General features: G+C 41.8%; 1 protein-coding gene across 1 annotated transcript in view; it reads left to right on the forward strand.

Annotated features, from left to right (window-relative positions):
- CSMD1 (CUB and Sushi multiple domains 1) overlaps nucleotides 1–18,474 on the forward strand; it is a 1,813,702-nt gene that overhangs the window by 1,729,238 nt on the left and 65,990 nt on the right. Inside the window, exon 50 of the mRNA XM_032618622.1 lies at nucleotides 3,812–3,997. Within this exon, the coding sequence (XP_032474513.1) occupies nucleotides 3,812–3,997 (186 nt within the window). The remainder of the gene's footprint in view (nucleotides 1–3,811; nucleotides 3,998–18,474) is intronic.

The following is an 18,474-nucleotide window of genomic DNA, read 5'->3' on the forward strand; positions in this document are numbered from 1 at the left end:
TCTGAGGAGCGGCAGAAAGAAGGAGCCATTGTAAGTTTCGGAGAACAAGTATTTGAAAGAAGTAGGAAACAATAAGAGAGTGTTTTAAACTTGCAGAGAGAAGAAAAATTGCTCCTTTTATGGCCTTAAGTATGAAAAGAAAAAATCCCACATGGATTTTGCACTATTAAAGGAGGCTGCAACAATGGAAATTGGAGTGTCTTCCATTTATTTGAAGCCAAAATGACAACTCTCTCATGAGATATGTAATAGAAATAAACCAGCTTCCTTCTGATTTACATTGTGCTCTCTTTTAGCAAATGTATTAAAAGGAGTTGTTCCAGGCTTCCCTGGTGGTGCAGTGGTTGAGAGTCTGCCTGCTGATGCAGGGGACATGGGTTCGTGCCCCAGTCCGGGAAAATCCCACATGCTGCGGAGCAGCTGGGCCTGTGAGCCGTGGCCGCTGAGCCTGCATGTCCGGAGCCTGTGCTCCACAACTGGAGAGGCCACAGCGGTGAGAGGCCTGCATACCACAAAAAAAAAAAAAAAAAAAAGGAGTTGTTCCTTGCAATTCATATCTGTATTTACAAAAGAAATAAGTAAAAATGGTGTGTATAGATGCGTGCACATAAAGTTCATATTCTCTCGTTTACTGAGTGCCTACATGGTGTCAGTACAGTGCTAATGGTGTTGTACACATGACGTCATGCAGTCGCCACAGTTACCTTTGGGGTGAGTATTATTAACCTGAGAGCAGTGAAACGAGTCATTAAGTAACTCAGGTCATGGAGCTGGCGAATGCCAGAGGCTAGAGCTGAGTCAGATGTCTGACTTTAAAACCTGTGCTCTCAAACAGAAGGTAAATTTCATGATATGAGGATGTGATCGTTGGTCTGGGTTGCCAGACAATATAAAGCTATGTTAGTACAATAAAAAACAAAACAAACAGAAACACAAGAAACTTTACTCCCTTCAGCTATGCCAAAAGTAAGAAAATTCTCCAGGTCTTGAAAGTTGTATACATTTAGCTAACTGACGTTAAAAAATTATCTAAGGAATATCTGCCATGTAATAGTTATCATGCGGAATTTCTGGATGAATGAATACCGGATTTTAGCAGAAAACTGCCTTCATCCCATAAGCCTGAATTTATAAGTCTATGAGAATTGTTCCATCTGTTCTTCATTGAATCAGAAGTATAAGAATTCCATTTTTAATAGAGTGCCAACCTCTGTTTTGAGCTGTGCCACATAGCCTGATGTTAGGACACTCTAGGGTCTAAAACCTACAGCTCGAGACCAAAAAAGGTTCCCAGTTGTTGATCAGACAACATGAAGTGGGACCTTCTTAAGTCCTGGGAATCAGGGTTCACTTGTGAAATAAGCTTCCAGATTTAACAGAAGCAGTTATAAAGCTGTTCTGTTTTGGCCTCCTGGGTCTGAATCCTTTCAAGGTAGGGTTTCCTGTGTGCTTGTAGAATGAATGTCATCTTTCCCATTTAACCTGCCAGAGAAATGTCATTTCATTCAGTGTTCTCCCCAGATGAGAATTGTAAGGAAGCAGGACGCTGGGCACGCTTCAGTGAGTGGCAGAGAAATTAAGGTTTGTGAGAATGAACAAATGATTATTAGAGTGAAATCTCAGAGAAAATGGTGAGGAGACAAGACATTGGCAGGCAATACTCTGAGATCTTGATCGTAAAGGACATTTATTACATTCAGTAATTTGAGCTGAATATTTTGCAAAATACTTAGCAGCCTTCACACTGATACATTGCCTTGGCAAAGCAGCGGCTTTGGAAAGCCAAAGGTTATAATTCAATTATTTTCAATACTTTGTCCAAAATGATGTCCATATGTCTATGTTTTTTTGTTTTCCATTTGCAAATTTTTATTATGCTTCTCTCTCTCTCTCTCTCTCTCTCTCTCTCTCTGTCTCTCTCTCTCTCTCTCTCACACACACACACACACACACACACACACACACACACACACACACAATGTATATTTCAGGTGGTTGAAATAGCTGATCATAAATTTAAGCACAAGAGAAATTTTAGAGCTTGGCTCTTCCCAGAAGTTTGATTTTTATCAGCACTACATTTTCTTTTACTCCTCTGATAATTTCCCATTGCATTCACTGAAGATTTTGATAAAGAAAAAATAACAAAGACAACAACCAAAAAACTGACACTGAACCACAGGTGGCCTGGGTTCCTGTAGAGCAGAAGGTGGTCTCACTTGGGAATCAGGTCCGTTCTCCAGCCCTAGGTGTTACTTTTTCTTGTTGCTGCTGTTTTTTATAAATTTATTTACTTATCTCTTTTTGGCTGCATTGGGTCTTCTTTGCTGCACTCGGGCTTTCTCTAGTTGCGGTGAGCGGGGGCTACTCTTCGTTGCAGTGCACTGGCTTCTCATTATGGTGGCTTCTCTTGTGGTGGAGCGTGGGCTCTAGGTGTGCGGGCTCAGTAGTTGTGGCTCGTGGGCTCTAGAGCATAGGCTCAGTAGTTGTGGTGCATGGGCTTAGTTGCTCCACGGCATGTGGGATCTTCCTGGAGCAGGGCTTAAACCCATTTCCCCTGCATTGGCAGGCAGGTTCTTAACCACTGCACCACCAGGGAAGTCCCCGGCCCCAGGTTTTAAACAAAGTAACTGTGCTAACCCAGGCAAGTCATTTTATCTTTCTCTTCCTTACCTGTAAATTGTATTTTTATGTAAACTCTTTCAACCAATCCTTCCAGCTTTATCATACTGTGTGTATATTCTCATTGTAATCTGTGGGAAAATCTTTAAATAATCTAAATTTAAAACCCATGATGACTTAAAATCCATAATATCTTAGGTTTCGATTGAGTAAAAGAAGATCCTTAATTTAGTGATTGCAGAGCTTCCCTTTGACAAGAGCGCCTGAATTGGGTGTGTTGTTGGGAATTCCTTCTTATCCCCTTCCATTACTCTGTGTTCCTTACTGTAACTTACTTAACTTGAGAATTGTTTTTGTTTGTTTGTTTATCTCGTAGCAGATAAGTCTGGATCAGAGCTAGCAAATTTAAGAAGGAAGTGCTCATATTGACCTCTCCCTCCATCTTACTAGTTTTTACAAATTTCTTTTTCATTCACACCCCTTTCTTGCCTGAACTTTTCACGTAAAAGCTAGCCTGCGTATCTCTGTAGGACTGAGCCTTCTGTTCTAAGATCTCCCCTTAATTCCTTAGTTCTGCAGACCTGTTTTCTGACAGATAGTTTATAACTAATACATTTTATGACAATGGATGCTTTGATGCTCTTAGCTAAGGTAATATTTGCCGTTTAACAGAATTTCCTGGTGCTTTAAGGAAAATGAGTCTTTGGCGAGTTGGTGGGCGGGAAGACTTAAGCTGGGGGAGGTTTTTGAGACCTGAGGTGGGCCAGTCTTTACTCTGATTCCTATGAAGTCTCGAAACCAAGGGATCAATATGGTGATACATTTGTGATGGTAGAGATATTATTCTATGCTTTCTTTCTAGTATTAAATAAAGTAGAATGCGTCACACTGTTCTCTTGACCACGGCCATATAATAAGGCGTGTCCATGTGATTAAACTGCGTGAGAGCTATCAGACATACCTTCTAGAATAATAAATTTAAAGATACTGCATTTTGACCCATTTTCCATTGTTTCCCATTCACTCTTAAGACCCTTACAACTTTGGAAATGTGCATACTTATGACACACGTGAGAAATGCAAATATCTAACAGTTTTTATACATCTTTGAGATGAAAAATAGAAAAAGAAAAGAGGAAAATTTCATTATCTGTCAGAATAACCCTGTGCTTCCTTCGTTTCTTTTCAGCTGTGTCCTGTGGAATCCCGGAGTCCCCAGGAAACGGCTCATTCACGGGGAATGAGTTCACGTTGGATAGTAAAGTGACCTATGAGTGTAACGAGGGCTTTAAGCTGGACGCCGGTCAACAGGCTACAGCTGTGTGTCAAGAAGATGGATTGTGGAGTAACAGGGGGAAGCCCCCAACGTGTAAAGGTAAGTGTTCTAACGCTCATGCCCGACTTTGCAGATCTAAAGAACAGAATGCGCCGGTGAGAACTCTAGGCTCCAAAGTGCGAGATCCTCTCCCACAGCGTGTGAGGGCTCGTCTCTGGCAGTGTGGTCATGTTAATGCCAGTTTATTCCATATCAGCCACTCTGACCATTTACCATAAGCTCTGCAGTCTTGAAGGTGAGTCATATGGAATCATGTTGGTTCCATCAGCACCTAGACCATGAAATTTACACAGCAAATCCTGACTGTGCTGCCATTTTCACTTTGGGGGGGTGCAATCAAGAGGATATTGAGAAGCTAAGCACTCTACACAAAACATTAAAATGTAATTCAACACGAGCTTCCTCTGCATCTCCCATCTCACTGTAAGTTCCGTGAGGTTCAAGGCAATGCCCAGTCTATTTTTTTATCACCCGTTCTGCATAACACACTGATGCTCAATAAATATATCACTGATTTGTGAAGTGGGGTAGGTTTTCTGGAATGCTATTTACAGTATGTAATAATATTCTTAAAAGGGTCAAAAGTTTGGGTTCATTCTCAAACTCGTCTTAAAAAATAATAATCAAGTCCATAACACAAAGCCAAAAAGAACAAAAGTTCACACACACACACACACACACACACACACACACGTACATGCCTACACACACAATTTATACCAAGAGTTTCATTGCTGCTCTACAAAACTGCCTCAAATTGGAAATAATCTGCTTAGTTTCTAAAAATTGAAAACTACATAGTATTTCTACATATACAATATTTTTGCTCTTAAGATATTTGCAAAATAGATCTCATGGGCTTCTATTATAATATTAATATATCGACGTTTTTGTGTATAGTGTTTTGGTCATGTTAAAATTATTTGAACATTTTAGGTATGAACATATAAATGTTTACAAAAAATAATCGACTTTCCTCCATACGTTTTATTTTCCTTGCCATCATTTTAACCTGTTTTTTTCTTTTTTGCAAATAATTATTGCATTCCTGAGAGTCAGTAAGGCACTGTTGAGACAATCCCTACCCCTCAACTCCTGGCAACCACTAATCTTTTTACTGTCTCTATAGTTTTGCCTTTTCCAGACTGTCATATAGTTAGAATCACACAGTAGCCTTTTCGGATTGGCTTCTTTCACTTAGTAATATGCATTTAAGGATTTGTCATGTCTTTTCATGGCCTGATAGCTCATTGCTTTTTAGCTGAATAATATTCCATTGTCAGATGAACCACCATTTGTATCCATTTACTTGCTGAGTGACATCTTGGTTGCTTCTAAGTTTTGGCAATTATGAATAAAGCTGCTATAAACATCCGTGTATAGGTTTTTGTGGACATAAGTTTTCAAATCCTTTGGGTAAATACCAAGGAGCATGGTTGCTGGATTATATGATAAGAGTATGTTTAGTTTTGTGAGAAACTGCCCAACTGACTTCCAAAGTAGCTGTATTCCCACCTCTGCATCCCCGCCAGCAGTGACGAGAGTTCCCGTTGCTCCGCACCCTCGCCAGCATTTGATGTTGTCAGTGCTCTGGATTTTGGCCCTTCTAATAGGTGTGTAGTGGCGTCTCCTTGTTTTAGTTTGCATTTCCCTAGTGACATTTGATTTGGAGCATCTTTTCATATGCTTATTTGCCATCTGGAGCCGGGTCTCCAGAATTCCAAAGCAGGTGGTTTACATCGGCCAATAAGTGGATTGGCGTCATAGAAATTCAGCACAAGGGTTAACTACATGACAATTGTGAGAAAAAAGAAGCACAGCATAGCTTTTTAAGTCCTGATTTGAGGATAGAGAAAGAGAGAAGCAGAGTTTCAGAGAGAGGGAAGCAGACAACGTGTCTTGGATTCCACCAGTAAAGTGTGTGAGGGCTCTCCTCTGGGCACAGGGCAACCAGGGAGTTGCTCCTAGGGGGAGGCCTGCACACGCCCTAACTCATCCCTGCTCTGCCAGGACATCTGCCTGCTCATCTGCACGGGGCCTTAGACAGATGGCCTGATGTAAACACTGTGGGGAGAGGTGACAGACACAGGGGAAGTAACGAGTGTGCCTGGACTGGGGTCAGTTTTTTTTTTGTTTTTTTTTTTTTGCGGTACGCGGGCCTCTCACTGTTGTGGCCTCTCCCGTTGCGGACGGAGCACAGGCTCCGGACGCGCAGGCCCAGCGGCCATGGCTCACGGGCCCAGCCGCTCCGCGGCATGTGGGATCCTCCCGGACCGGGGCACGAACCCATGTCCCCTGCATCGGCAGGTGGACTCTCTACCACTGCGCCACCAGGGAAGCCCCGGGTCAGTCTTTATGGAGGAGACGGCGCTGCTACAGAGACTGAGCTTGTTCTGGTGGGATGATAGCGATAATCAGAACCACCTTTCTGAACGGTAACTCTAAACATTTGTTTGTGTTACATCATTCAATGATAACAGTAGTCCTCTGGAGAAGGTATTGTTTTCTTCATCTTACTGACTTAATACAAAGTAAGTAACTGAGATATACAAAATTCACAATTTGCAACCAAATACATTTGATTGGTCATGTCATAAAAGCATCTGGAGAAGTGTTTGGTTGTAGTCGAAGGGCCCTGTTGGAGGTCCCCTGCTGCCACCGGTAAAGCTGTGCGGTGATCGTTTGGCTCGGTACTGATGCTTTGGGCGTCACGAAAGCACAGTGGTTGTGACGTTGCCAGGGCCTGCCTAGGGATGCGCTGCGCTGTGGTGAGCCAAGGCTGTGCATTCCACTGGCCGCAAAGAGGTAGTTTCAGGATTAAATAGATCTCATGGTAAGTGGTGTTAGTGTAAGGAGAGAATATACGAGAATCCCCACAGTCCTGAGAAACGCCCAGAGATTGCGGCAAAGGAGAACACAGAAGGGAGAACAGGAGCAGAAGCCAGGCTGTGCATCTGAGGATGCTCTGGGCTACCCACATGCAGGGGCGGGGGATGGAGCTCAGGACAGCAGTCTGGACACTCCCTCAGCCCCTCCTCACTGCCTCTCCTCCTCCCGTCCCACATTCATTACATAGAGTCCCATCACCTCCACCCAGGAAGCACATCTGCCCACTCAGGTCACTTCCGTGCACGCCAAGTCACCTCCACCCACACCCATGAAATGACCCCCACAATCTCCTTTCATAGCAGCCGACTCATCTTTAAGCATATGAAAATCACAACATGACACTTCGCTGCCTAAATCCTCCCTAGAGTTCTCATGGTGATTAAGATAAAATTCGCAAGCTCTTTATTTTGAACTCACTTCTCCAAAAGGCAGATATTATGGAGAGTCCACCTGGGAACGTGACCCAGCTGGTGGATGAGTCTGATGACTATTAGACGTTTAGGTGCTCACACCACATGGATGGTAGCTCATGTAAGACTAGTCTTGGACCCCTGTATCTTCCAGGCTGGATTCCCAAAGCCTTACACAAATTAACCCATTTAATCCTTATGAGGAATGCAGTTTTGGTATCACATCACTTAGATGCAAACCAGGAGGAGATGGGTTAAGGTAGCCAGACTCACAGACAGAGTCGCCAAGTCAGGATTTGGTTCCAGGAAACCTGAGCAGAGAGCCCTGTTCCTGATCTCTGTGCTGTTCTGCCTCTTGGAATTGATTTCTCTCATGATTTGTAAGTCTTCTATGTTATGAAACTGAGACCAGAGACAGAAAAAAAAAGGTGCGTCTTTAATCTAGCATGTAATTCATTCCAAAAAGTATTCAATAGCTGATGGTAGGGGAGGGAGTCACCTTTTGTTTGAGGATCGTAGCAGAACCAAATGATTTCAAAGACAACGTATATTTATGTCTAAAATTTTCTGGAAAAATCAGGAATGAGAGGCCTTTGGCAGTTCAAAGGCAAATATTATATCAATTAAGAGAACTACTTCATGTTTAAATAAAGCATAATATTATAGCACGTAAGGTGGCTTAATTTATACATATATTTGATTTTTTTCTGTTTTAAATGCACATCTAGATGTACAACAGCTTTAAAGTTATAGTGAAAAAAATTAAATAACACAATTGCTTTTTACATACAAATGAGGTTCCCAGGCTGAGAAATATATAGTATGTTCAGTTAAATGATTCTTAAATGGGAAAAATCAATTTGCATTTTAAAACCTTTTTTGATACTGACTGCTACTTGTTCAGTAGGACAGGAAAACATACATTTATAATAAAATGGGAAATCGACCTTAAATTTTCTGAGTATCATCTCAAACTTTCAAATATTTTCCCCATTGTTTATTAGACTTTATAAAAGGAAGAAATGGACAGTTCCTCAAACTTCCCTGGTGTTCAAAGCCTGGAAAAATCCATTTAATTTTTTCAGGGGGAGTTGTTTTTTTCACTTAATTTAAATTAAAGAAATTGAGCCGAGTAAGCATAAAACTTTACCTCTGAGTCAAAAAATTTGGTTACTATTAACTTCTGAGATGTATATTTCCGAAAGGCCAATTCCTGTGTTGGTATGACAGTTTCATAAGCTTCTTTACCAACTGAATAATATGTACATCAGTACACTGAACCTCAAGAGATAAGAAACACTTCAGCTTTGATAAGTAGTAAATGTAAATGGTAAATAAACTTAGCTCATTTCACCCTTGGGTTTACTAAAATGAAGGTTGTAATAAATAACTGTTTCAGTTTGAATACGGTCCACAGTCGTACAAATCTCCAAGGCAGATGTGTGAGCCTCATTTCTTTTCATTTTAATTATTTACTGAGACTGGATTTGGATCATTGAAGATATGAGCCATAATAGAGCCATAATAAAGCAAGGGAGAGTTATCGGTACAAATGGCCCATGTCTACTAGTTGGACAAATGATGAGTAGATATGTATCACGTCCTCTGCATTCAGGAGAAAACAAAACCATTAAGATTACCTTCCAACAACAAACAAAATCAACATTGAAGTCCCAATATGTAGAGGCTTTTTTCTTTTTCAGTTAAAGCTATTAGAGAAGCAAGTTTGTCGTTAATAATTTATTAAGGATCTACTATGCCCTGGGCTCCATGAGTACTTTTAAGTGATTAACTGCAATGTGTATACATTTCAGGAAAGAAGGAGCAAGTTAAAATAATATGAAATAGCTTTATATAACCTGTACATAGCCCAATCATAGAACATCTAAGATTACACATAAATTATCTGTCTATTTACACATATGTATGTCTGTACTCATCTACATGTAATATATTTACACATGTACATGTGCATACATATATAAGTAAATTATACACATACATATTTTTATATGTGCTTGCATATATGTGTGTTTGTATTATAATATAAAAATGTTGGGGATATATATTTATCCCCTTAGTCCCTCAAAAAATGGCCTTACAGTACTTATGTTTCTTTATTAACTATTTCTATTTTCATGGTATAGTTCAGGTTATTCTTTTCATTTAACACCTAGACCAGAGTCATTTAATCATAAATCATATTGTTAAACTACAGTGTTATGAGACCAATTATGCACCAGCATTGTTGAGTTTCTCTCTGTGCCAGGCACTGTGCAGAGCGTTTCACATGGGTTCCATCTTTGAGTCCCTGTAACAAACTTGAAGCACTGTTACTATTGCCATCCCGTAGGTAGGAGCTACTGACCAGAGGCGTGAGTGACCACCCAGGGCTGCAGGGAGGCCCATGCCAGAGTCAGGCCCTCTGCCGCCGGCCCCGTGACGCTTGACCACTGTGTCCTGCACGTGTAGCTGCTGTTAAGGGTCCTTCTTGCCCATACTGTGCATTGACAAGAGATTTCAGTTAAGATGTTAGCAAAGCTGACGAAGGAAGGCCAGGCCACCCCGATCTAAATGCATAGTCATCGTGCAAACTACAAATGCATTTCTGAAAGTATATATTAAAGCTCAAAAATAAGTGTGAGATGTGAGACACTTACCTCTGTCTTCCAAGGCTGCGATCAGCTATGAAAATACAGCCTAGACCAAAGGGTGGTTTAATTCCTCAGCCGGCAAGACGGGCGGGTGACCCAGGGGGAAGTGCCCCTCCGCATCGTCCAGCCCTGTCCACAGCCTGCTGAGATCTGCCCCTGTGCCCAGGGAACGGAGCACCTCAGGGTCAGGTGTTCATGGATTCCGGGCGCCGCACGACCCCCACGAAGCGGTGAGTGGCTTGGTGAGCGCCAGCCGGGTCCACCTCCTGGCCGTCCGAGGCATCACTTTGCAGGGCGGGCTTGCGCTGTTCCCGCTTTCTGGGAGCATCAGATGGTGACAAACCTCACTGTCGTACGTCCTATGGGGACAAAGTGTTTTAAGGCTGTAGATCACAATTGTGCAAACTTTTTACGTCTTTGGGGATTGTAGTGCTTTGGGGGAGTTAAGCTATTTAAAGGACCCAGAGTCTGTCATTTCAGATGTGTTTTTGGCCCATTATTTTCAGGGCCAACTATATAATCTTTCCATCTCTTTTATTTTATTTCACTTCCAAAGATTGAACACGAGTTCGTCCAGCTTTTTGTATTTTAGTTAGAATTGTGAACTGAGGGCTCCCCTTGGCTCCCCGATAAACATGAGAAAGTAAAGTTTGAACAGAACACTTGAAGAACGGTAAATACAGGGTTTGTGGTACTGAGGTTCTCTATGGCCCCTAAGCACAGGACTGTATGAGTTATCTCTCTCCACGTTTAATCTCTAACAAACATAAGCTGCTCAAGGGTAACTTTGGTTCATGGGTGGAACTTTATAAAGATTTGTGGACTGAAAGGATGAATGAGTGAGTGAGACTCTCTGTGACGTGGTCTGACGTTATTTAATTTTCTCTCCCTCTTTTCCTTGTTTATTCTTCTTGCCAAGCACCTGACAGCTGCTCAGTGCAGGGCCATGGTCTCTGGGGACAAGAGCTGCGTGGAGGCCCCTCCTCTTTAAGACCCCTTGGAAGACCATTTATTATTAGTTTGAACGAAGATGTAATGAACTAAAGCTACTTGTAGTGAAGTTAGTTCCGAAAACGCCCCCAAGTCAGAAAGGCAAGATCACTGTGGGATTCCCTCTCTCATTCTCTTTCTACAGACACACAGACACTCGGATTGAAAGTACTGTTTTCATCCTTTCCAGGGCTTGGTTTAGACTCATTTTGTGTAATTATAAAATCAGCCATATTATGTAATTTTAGAAATAGATTTCTTATGGAACCTAGATTATAGAATTTGCAAAAAAATTCTGAACAGTATTTGCCACTTAGTATCACTAAGTGGATGAGGTTACTTCAATATGGGTCTTGTTGAAATGAGGTTTCACGGCTGGTGTTTAGGCTTCATTTGCTATTTCAGTGTCCCGTGATCTGACTCTGATAGTGTATATTTATTGTCTGACCACAGAAGCAAAATGACAAGGAGCCCAGGGCAGAAAAATATGTCCGATCTCATAAGGGCTTGGAAACTTCACAAGTGGAAAAGGTAGTCATCGCAAGGATAAGCAGAAGTCTGGCAATCCCAGGATGCTGGGAAGATAAGTGTTATGAGAGTCTAGGTTCAGTCAAGAGTCTTGGAGGAGAAGGAACCAGGAGTTCTAAAGTCTCCTGACTTTTTAAGCCTGTGCCTCTGAAATGCTGATGTCTCTCGGCTGAGCCTGTAAGTTACACCCTAGAAGTTTACTTCAAAACTCTAACCATCTACCTACTCTTATTCCAAGTAACTCATAGCTAATCATGCTAATCATTCAGCTAAGCTCTGAGGTAAAAACATTCATTTAAAAAGAATGTTTACCTTTAAGAATTCCAGGATCTCAGCCCAGCCCTTGTGGAAGCATTTCCTCACAGGGAATGCTTGTTGAAGTTAGACGGCATGGAGTGCATTGAAGTCAGCACGGTGCCCTGGGTTTCCCCGCTTTATGCTCCTTATTTACCGAAGCCAAAGCAGCTTGTTCTTCTGCTTCCCATGCACCAGAACTAAGACTAGCTGTGCCCTTCCCCAGCCAGCGATGCAGACGTTAATGGCACACTGAAAGCTGCACTAGGTTGTGAATGCAAGTAGCTCTGAGGCTGGCTGAATCATTTCACTCCAATGGCGTTGGATCATAATTTTATCGATCTCATTAAATGTGCTTGAACTAAATTTGGTAATAAAAAGCACTTACCCACATTGAGTGTGATGGGGGAATAGCTGCATTACAAAGAAAAGACAGTTGCATCCCTGCATCTTGGGGCTGGTTAGAATATCACAGAGATTTATGAGCAGTACCTGTAATTTATGAGAGGGAGGCCAAAGGGCTTTATTTATGGTGGCAATGCTGTCATTGTCTGAATATCTTATACAAAACAACCGTTAGCCTGTCTGGTTCGCTACTGACGGGATGACTCTAATAAATCAGGATCACTCATGGTAAAATGAAAAGCCAACCTCTCTCAAGTAAAATGTGATATATTTTGTGTTGTCTTTGAAATATTCACAAGATAGAGAAACTGCATCCTTTCTGCACAGAAACTTTATTGTCTGTGCTTTCAGTAGGTCTGATCTGAGGAGGAGTATTTAGGGATTTTTAATACAAAACTGCGTCGTCACCCGAGTCAGCCCTTAGTTCTGTTAACCATGTGACTTGGGAATGGTCGTCCGCACATCTTCTCTTGAATTTTTTGAAATAGAAGAAAATTATTCCATTAGAGTTGTTATGTTTTTTTTTAAGGTGATAGAAGATAATCTATATTTCTGTTTTTAAAAGTTAGGAATATGAGGTAAACTGGCAGGCGGAGCAGTCTGTCGACTCAGCTAAACCTGCTTGTTTATGAAGAACATTTAATTTCACTACACTGGACCTGGAGATTGATTCACTTACAACTGTCACAAGTACTGGTTTATAACATTTATATAAGCAAAATGCTTTCTTTTGCTACATTTTCCAGATGGACCGGTATTTTAAAACATTCTTTAAAAATTGTCATTATTTATATATTGGTGTGCCTAGAGTTCTCACTGATTTCCTTGGTGCCAGTTGTTTTCGTCGTGTACAGAATAAGTGCGGTTGTCAAGCTGTGGAGGAAATAGCAGCCTCAGAGATGCACAGGTCGGGGATCTAACCGTGGGGGGGGCCCAGCTTACTGGCTGCTCCATGAAATACAAGTAACAGGACCGCTCATGCCCTCACTCCCCGAATTGTCGTGAGGGTCACTCAGTGTAAAATTATATATACATTTATACAGACAATGTGAAAAGGGTGTTTTTTAAATTTATTTATTTATTTTTATAAATTTATTTATTTATTTTTGGGTGCGTTGGGTCTTCATTGCTGCGTGAGACTTTTCTTTAGTTGCGCTGAGCAGGGGCTGCTCTTTGTTGCTGTGTGCGGGCTTCTCATTGTGGTGGCTTCTCATTGCAGAGCATGGGCTCTAGGCGTGCGGGCTGCAGTAGTTATGGCACTTGGGCTCAGTAGTTGTGGCTCGTGGGCTCTAGAGCGCAGGCTCAGTAGTTGCGGCACACGAGCTTAATTGCTCCGTGGCATGTGGCATCTTCCCGGACCAGGGATCGAACCCATGTCCCCTGCATTGGCAGGCGGATTCTTAACCACTGCGCCACCAGGGAAGCCCCAGGGTGTTTATTTTTGAAAACACTAAACAAATACAAGCCGGTGGAAGCAGCAGTACTAGTAGCCACCCGTGACTTCAGGCAACTGGGCAGGTGCCCGGGGAAAACCCCGAATTCTAGTGTGAGAGGTTTTTGTTAGGAAGAATGAAGTGTCTTCTCTAAACTGTCAGCGCAGTGACATGCAGGCTGCTTTGCTGCCTCTGACTGTAACTCAGCTTTGCCTTTGTGAGTCCTGAGGGAGGCGCACACGGTCACTGCGTCTGCGTCTGAGGGGCAGGGCCGGCCCTGGACAGAGCAAGAGCCCTGCAGACGCAGCTTCCAGGGCCCTGCCCCCTCCCCGGCAGCCCCCGCACATTCCCGTCTTCCTCCAGTGGTGACCCCCTTGAATCTCTGCTCTGGTTCTCGCTCAGCCTCATGTAGTCTATCATTCCACTCATTTTTCAGGTTTGCCTTATTCTGTTATGTCTGATGTCATGAAATGAAAACGTCTCTATCAAGTAAAATATTCAGTTCTATGTACACACTCATTGCAGCTCCCTAAGTGTGGTATATACCTGCTTTCCTCCTGTAGCCTGGGTTTTTGTTCTCTTTTCTTTTTTTTCCCCCTCAAAGTATTGATGTTGTGGGAAGAAATTTTAAACAATAAGAATCCAACAGAAGCACTCCAGTTTTCCTAAATAATCCCCTGTTAAACTTGTATGCACTGATTTATATAATCTTTTATATTTATGTGTTGCATTTATACAATAATATTGATATATACATACATAATTTGTATATGTGTATATGTATGTGTGTTTATATATGTGTGTGTATGTACATAGGTGTGTGATGTGTGTGTACATATATTTTTGTGTCACAAGGCAGCAGATTCTTTCACTGGCACTTGGTTTAACTGTTTCAAGTTTTGTTCTGAAAAAAATTTTTTTCAACTTTCACTTTTTTCCAGCCTATTTTTAAATTTTATTTTTTTATTTTTAAAATGTGTTATTCTCTTTTCAAATACAAAGCTCTCTGTGGCCATCAGGCCACCACTTGATTGGTTTTGCTCTGGTCATTAATAATGTGTAGAAAACCTGGAAACTACAGAGAAGAGTAAAAAAAGGGAGAAGAAGGCATCTGTACTCTCACTGGCCACAGACACCCCATCGACCCTCCTCACATGCATCCCTCTTGTTTTTCTTTCACCACTGAGGTCTGAAGCCCACGTTCCAGGGAATCCCGGGATTGTGTCCTTGTGTATGTGTGTGTGTGGGGGGGTCCTGGTGCATGTACCATGCTTTCTCCCGCTCACATACATGCACAGCAGAAGCCACAGTCCTCTGGGCTCATACGGGGCTTCTCCCCCAGAGCATCCTTTCAGAGAAAGCCTTCACTGTGAGCATGTTGAGTCTCTCATTGATCCAATCGAGAACGATTTGCTGTAACATATGACTTAAGATTGAGTATGTGTCGTACTGGGGGAAGGAAGGGTGCTCCCCCGAAAGAGAGCTGGGTGCGGGAAGCAGGGGGCAGCCGGCAGTGCACCTGGTGGAACAGGTGTGGTGGGGAGAGTCACAGCAGTTGTGTCTTGGCAGGTGGCAGAGGCTGGACTCTCCAGAGCCTTGTCTGCAGTGACCTCAAACTGGAGAAGCGTAACCCTAAGGTATGCAAGTTGTTTCCAGGATCTGTCAGAGGGGAAAGTGAAAGGAGACCTATTTCCAAACCCTAAACCTCCATATTCACTCTTCCTTCAGATCCAGCTGCCAGAGCAGACTCTCCAGCACAGGGCGTGCCTCCTCTCAATCCTTCTCAAACTTCTTCACACAGAGAGGCCTGACTCACAAACAACGCATTTCCACAGCACACCTGATACCCTGGTTTTATTATACAGGCACAGGCTTTAAAATGGGGTGGTGTTGGTCCAAGGGAAGACAGACCAATGGCAGAGAACACAGAGCCCAGGACAATATTGGTTGATATTTCGACAAAGGTGACGCTACAGCCCAATGAGGGAAAAGACAGAGATCTTTTCAGTAAATGGCTCAACTGGCTATTCATATGGGAAAGTGAATCTGGATCCCCGCCCCACAGCATAGACAAAATCAAGGCAAGATGATTATAGGGTAAAGGTGAAAGGTGAGACATAAAGCTTCTATGAAAATACAGCTTCCCCTTTTCCACCAGCCCACCTGCATGAGCCTGGGTCAGGTAAAGACTTTGCAAGCTCACAAAAAAACCTGATAACAAAGGAAAACGTAGATATATTGGACTGTATTAAGTTTCAGTACTGTTATTCTTCAAAACATATGTTTGAGAGCCTGATAAAGGCAAACTTAAAAAGGGTACAGATATTTGAAGAATGTGTATCAAACAAAGATTGTGTAAAGAGTTCCAGTGAGAAAAATGCAGAATATCAAATAGATGCCCCTGCATCCCACATCAGAATGTATAACTTTATAGGATAAAAAGACAGGAGACCTGGCGTCAACAGGAATGTTACATCACTGGAACTCTAATACACTGCTGGTAAAGGCGGTAAGTTGACACATTCTCTTTGGAAAAATGTTTGGTAGCGTGTTCTAAAGCTGAAAATACCTTATGAGCCAGTAGTCCCTCCCTAGAAATATACCTACAGGTTTGCGTAAGGATATTCACCTAAGGACATGCTCAAAGCTGCAGTTTGTAAAAGCCAAAACTGTGAGACAGCCCCAATGGCCATCAGTAAGGAATGGATACATTGATCGTATATATTTATACACACGCGTATAAATACAAATGTAAAGCACTCTAGCTCCATGGCTTAACATGGGTTAATTTCAGAAGTGTAATACTGACGTCAGAAGTAAAAGAGCGCCTGGCTCCACTCACATGGGGTTAAAACAGGTCCCACCATCTATAGTGTGTAGATGGTCATTAATGTCATTAGAAGTTGGTTCACATTCTTTCTCCCCCTGAGTGAAGTGTGCATGCTGGGGGGGGGGGGTGTGCCTGGTGGCGAGAGTGTGTGTGCAGTTCTAGTTCTCGATGTGGTTGCTGGTCAGGTGGGGGTGTGTTTATTACATAGAAGTGTACTTAACTGTATAATAGCAATTTGTGCACTATCTATTTACATGTTTCAATACACATTTACCTGAATATCTAAGAAAAAGGAAGAAACCAACAACACCAACAAAACCAGAAAACAAAATAAATAACACAAAACCCTCCAGAGCACCAAATCGAGGAAAGAGTCCCAAGCACTGGTGCAGGTGTAGACAGAGCCAGTGGCTTTCTGTTTACAGGTCTAGTGGATTCTAACTCCTCGTTTCCAATACAATTTAAACAGTTTCTATCAAACGATTTTTGATAGTGGTGATATTTGGTGTATAACTAAGTATGAGTGAGAGATATCGCTGTAACAAAACAATTTCCCTTACCATTTCCTTGTTTGTGTTAAACTTTCTTAACATAAATCAAATACCTGTAATAAAAATCTATAAAAAGTAAAAATTAGTAATAAAATCAATACCAAACCTAGTGTCTTTCTAATAATCAGTAATGCATGAACAGTAAAAAAGCCTTATCTATGTCATTCATTAACTGGTGTATTCCCAAAGAAATGCTACTTTTTGTGCTTAAAATAGATGAAAAATTATTGTATTGTTAATCAATCATACATTGATAATAAAATGACAGTACAATTTGCTATTGATAAATATAATAGGATTATTCATAAAGGAGTTTAAACATAAAACATATTAGAATAAGTTTCTGTGGGAATTCTAGAATGGACAGTTCAAGGAGAACACAGAATAGAACCAATTTTAGCAGTTGTCATGTATTTCTATTGAATCAATATTCAAAAGTATAACATCAAATAATATCAAATGTGGTATTATTCTCTTGGATCTGAGTAAAAGTGATGTTTTTCTTTAAGGTATAAATATTTACCATACTTTGCATATCATACCGTCAATTTATCTGAGCTTCTGAGGGAAACTTTTGGGTTTTTAATGAAGAAGTGGAAGGAGATTAATATTTTTATGAAATTCCTTTAAGGTGAAATTCCTAAATGCAGGTGGAGTTAAGAGCTCGACTTGCAGGTGGGAGGAGGCAGCGGCTGGAGGAGTTGGGAGGGAGGTGAGGGAGCGCAGTGACTCGGGGTTGGGGGAGGTGAGCACATGAGAACAGTTTTCAGGTTCTGAATTGGGGGGCTGGGCTGTCCCCCAGAGTGCAGTCAGGAGATCAGGTAGGCATGTGGGGTGTGCAGAATGTTCTGGGTCTCTTCCCCCTACACAAAGCCCCTAGAGCTGGTACAAGGAAGACTATGGCTTCCTTGTTCCCGGGGCCAAGCAACAAAGCACATTCTGTGTGGCAGCTTGACTGGCAGGACGCAGCAGGGCTGATCCTTTTATGGGGACTGTTGCCTTGTTCTTTTATGAGTACAGACCTGCATGTAGTAAAACTCACCAAGTGGGGATCTACTGACCACAGTTTGGAGGAATTGGTCTTCTCCTGTCATCTTGGTTCACATAACTTGGATTTTACCACCCAAATAAACATCATAGGTCATTCAAACTCAGACATTTCTGTATAGTCTCCCCCTTGGGGCATCTTTGAAAATATCAAATAAAATCACATCTGCAGAAATTTCTGGAAAGCTCCACCCTTCCCCTCTCTTCCTTTAGTAGGCCAAGGTAGACTTTAGATAAATATTTATTCCAGTTCTCATTTTTCTTTTTACTCTCAATTTCTACCCATATGCTTTTATTGCCTCAGTTTCTTTGTGTTTTTTGTTGCTGTTGTGTTCTGTTTTTGCTGCCATAGCACTTTTTTGGGGGGGGCATGTTTCTTTTCAAAGCACACACACAGACTAGAATGTCACCAGCACCTACTTTGTCAGACATTATTCTCAAAAAAAAAAAACTGTAAGAAGACATAATGTTTACAATAAAAGAAC

The sequence above is a fragment of the Phocoena sinus genome, chromosome 21 (assembly GCF_008692025.1).
Source record: "Phocoena sinus isolate mPhoSin1 chromosome 21, mPhoSin1.pri, whole genome shotgun sequence".
Taxonomy (NCBI): domain Eukaryota; kingdom Metazoa; phylum Chordata; class Mammalia; order Artiodactyla; family Phocoenidae; genus Phocoena; species Phocoena sinus.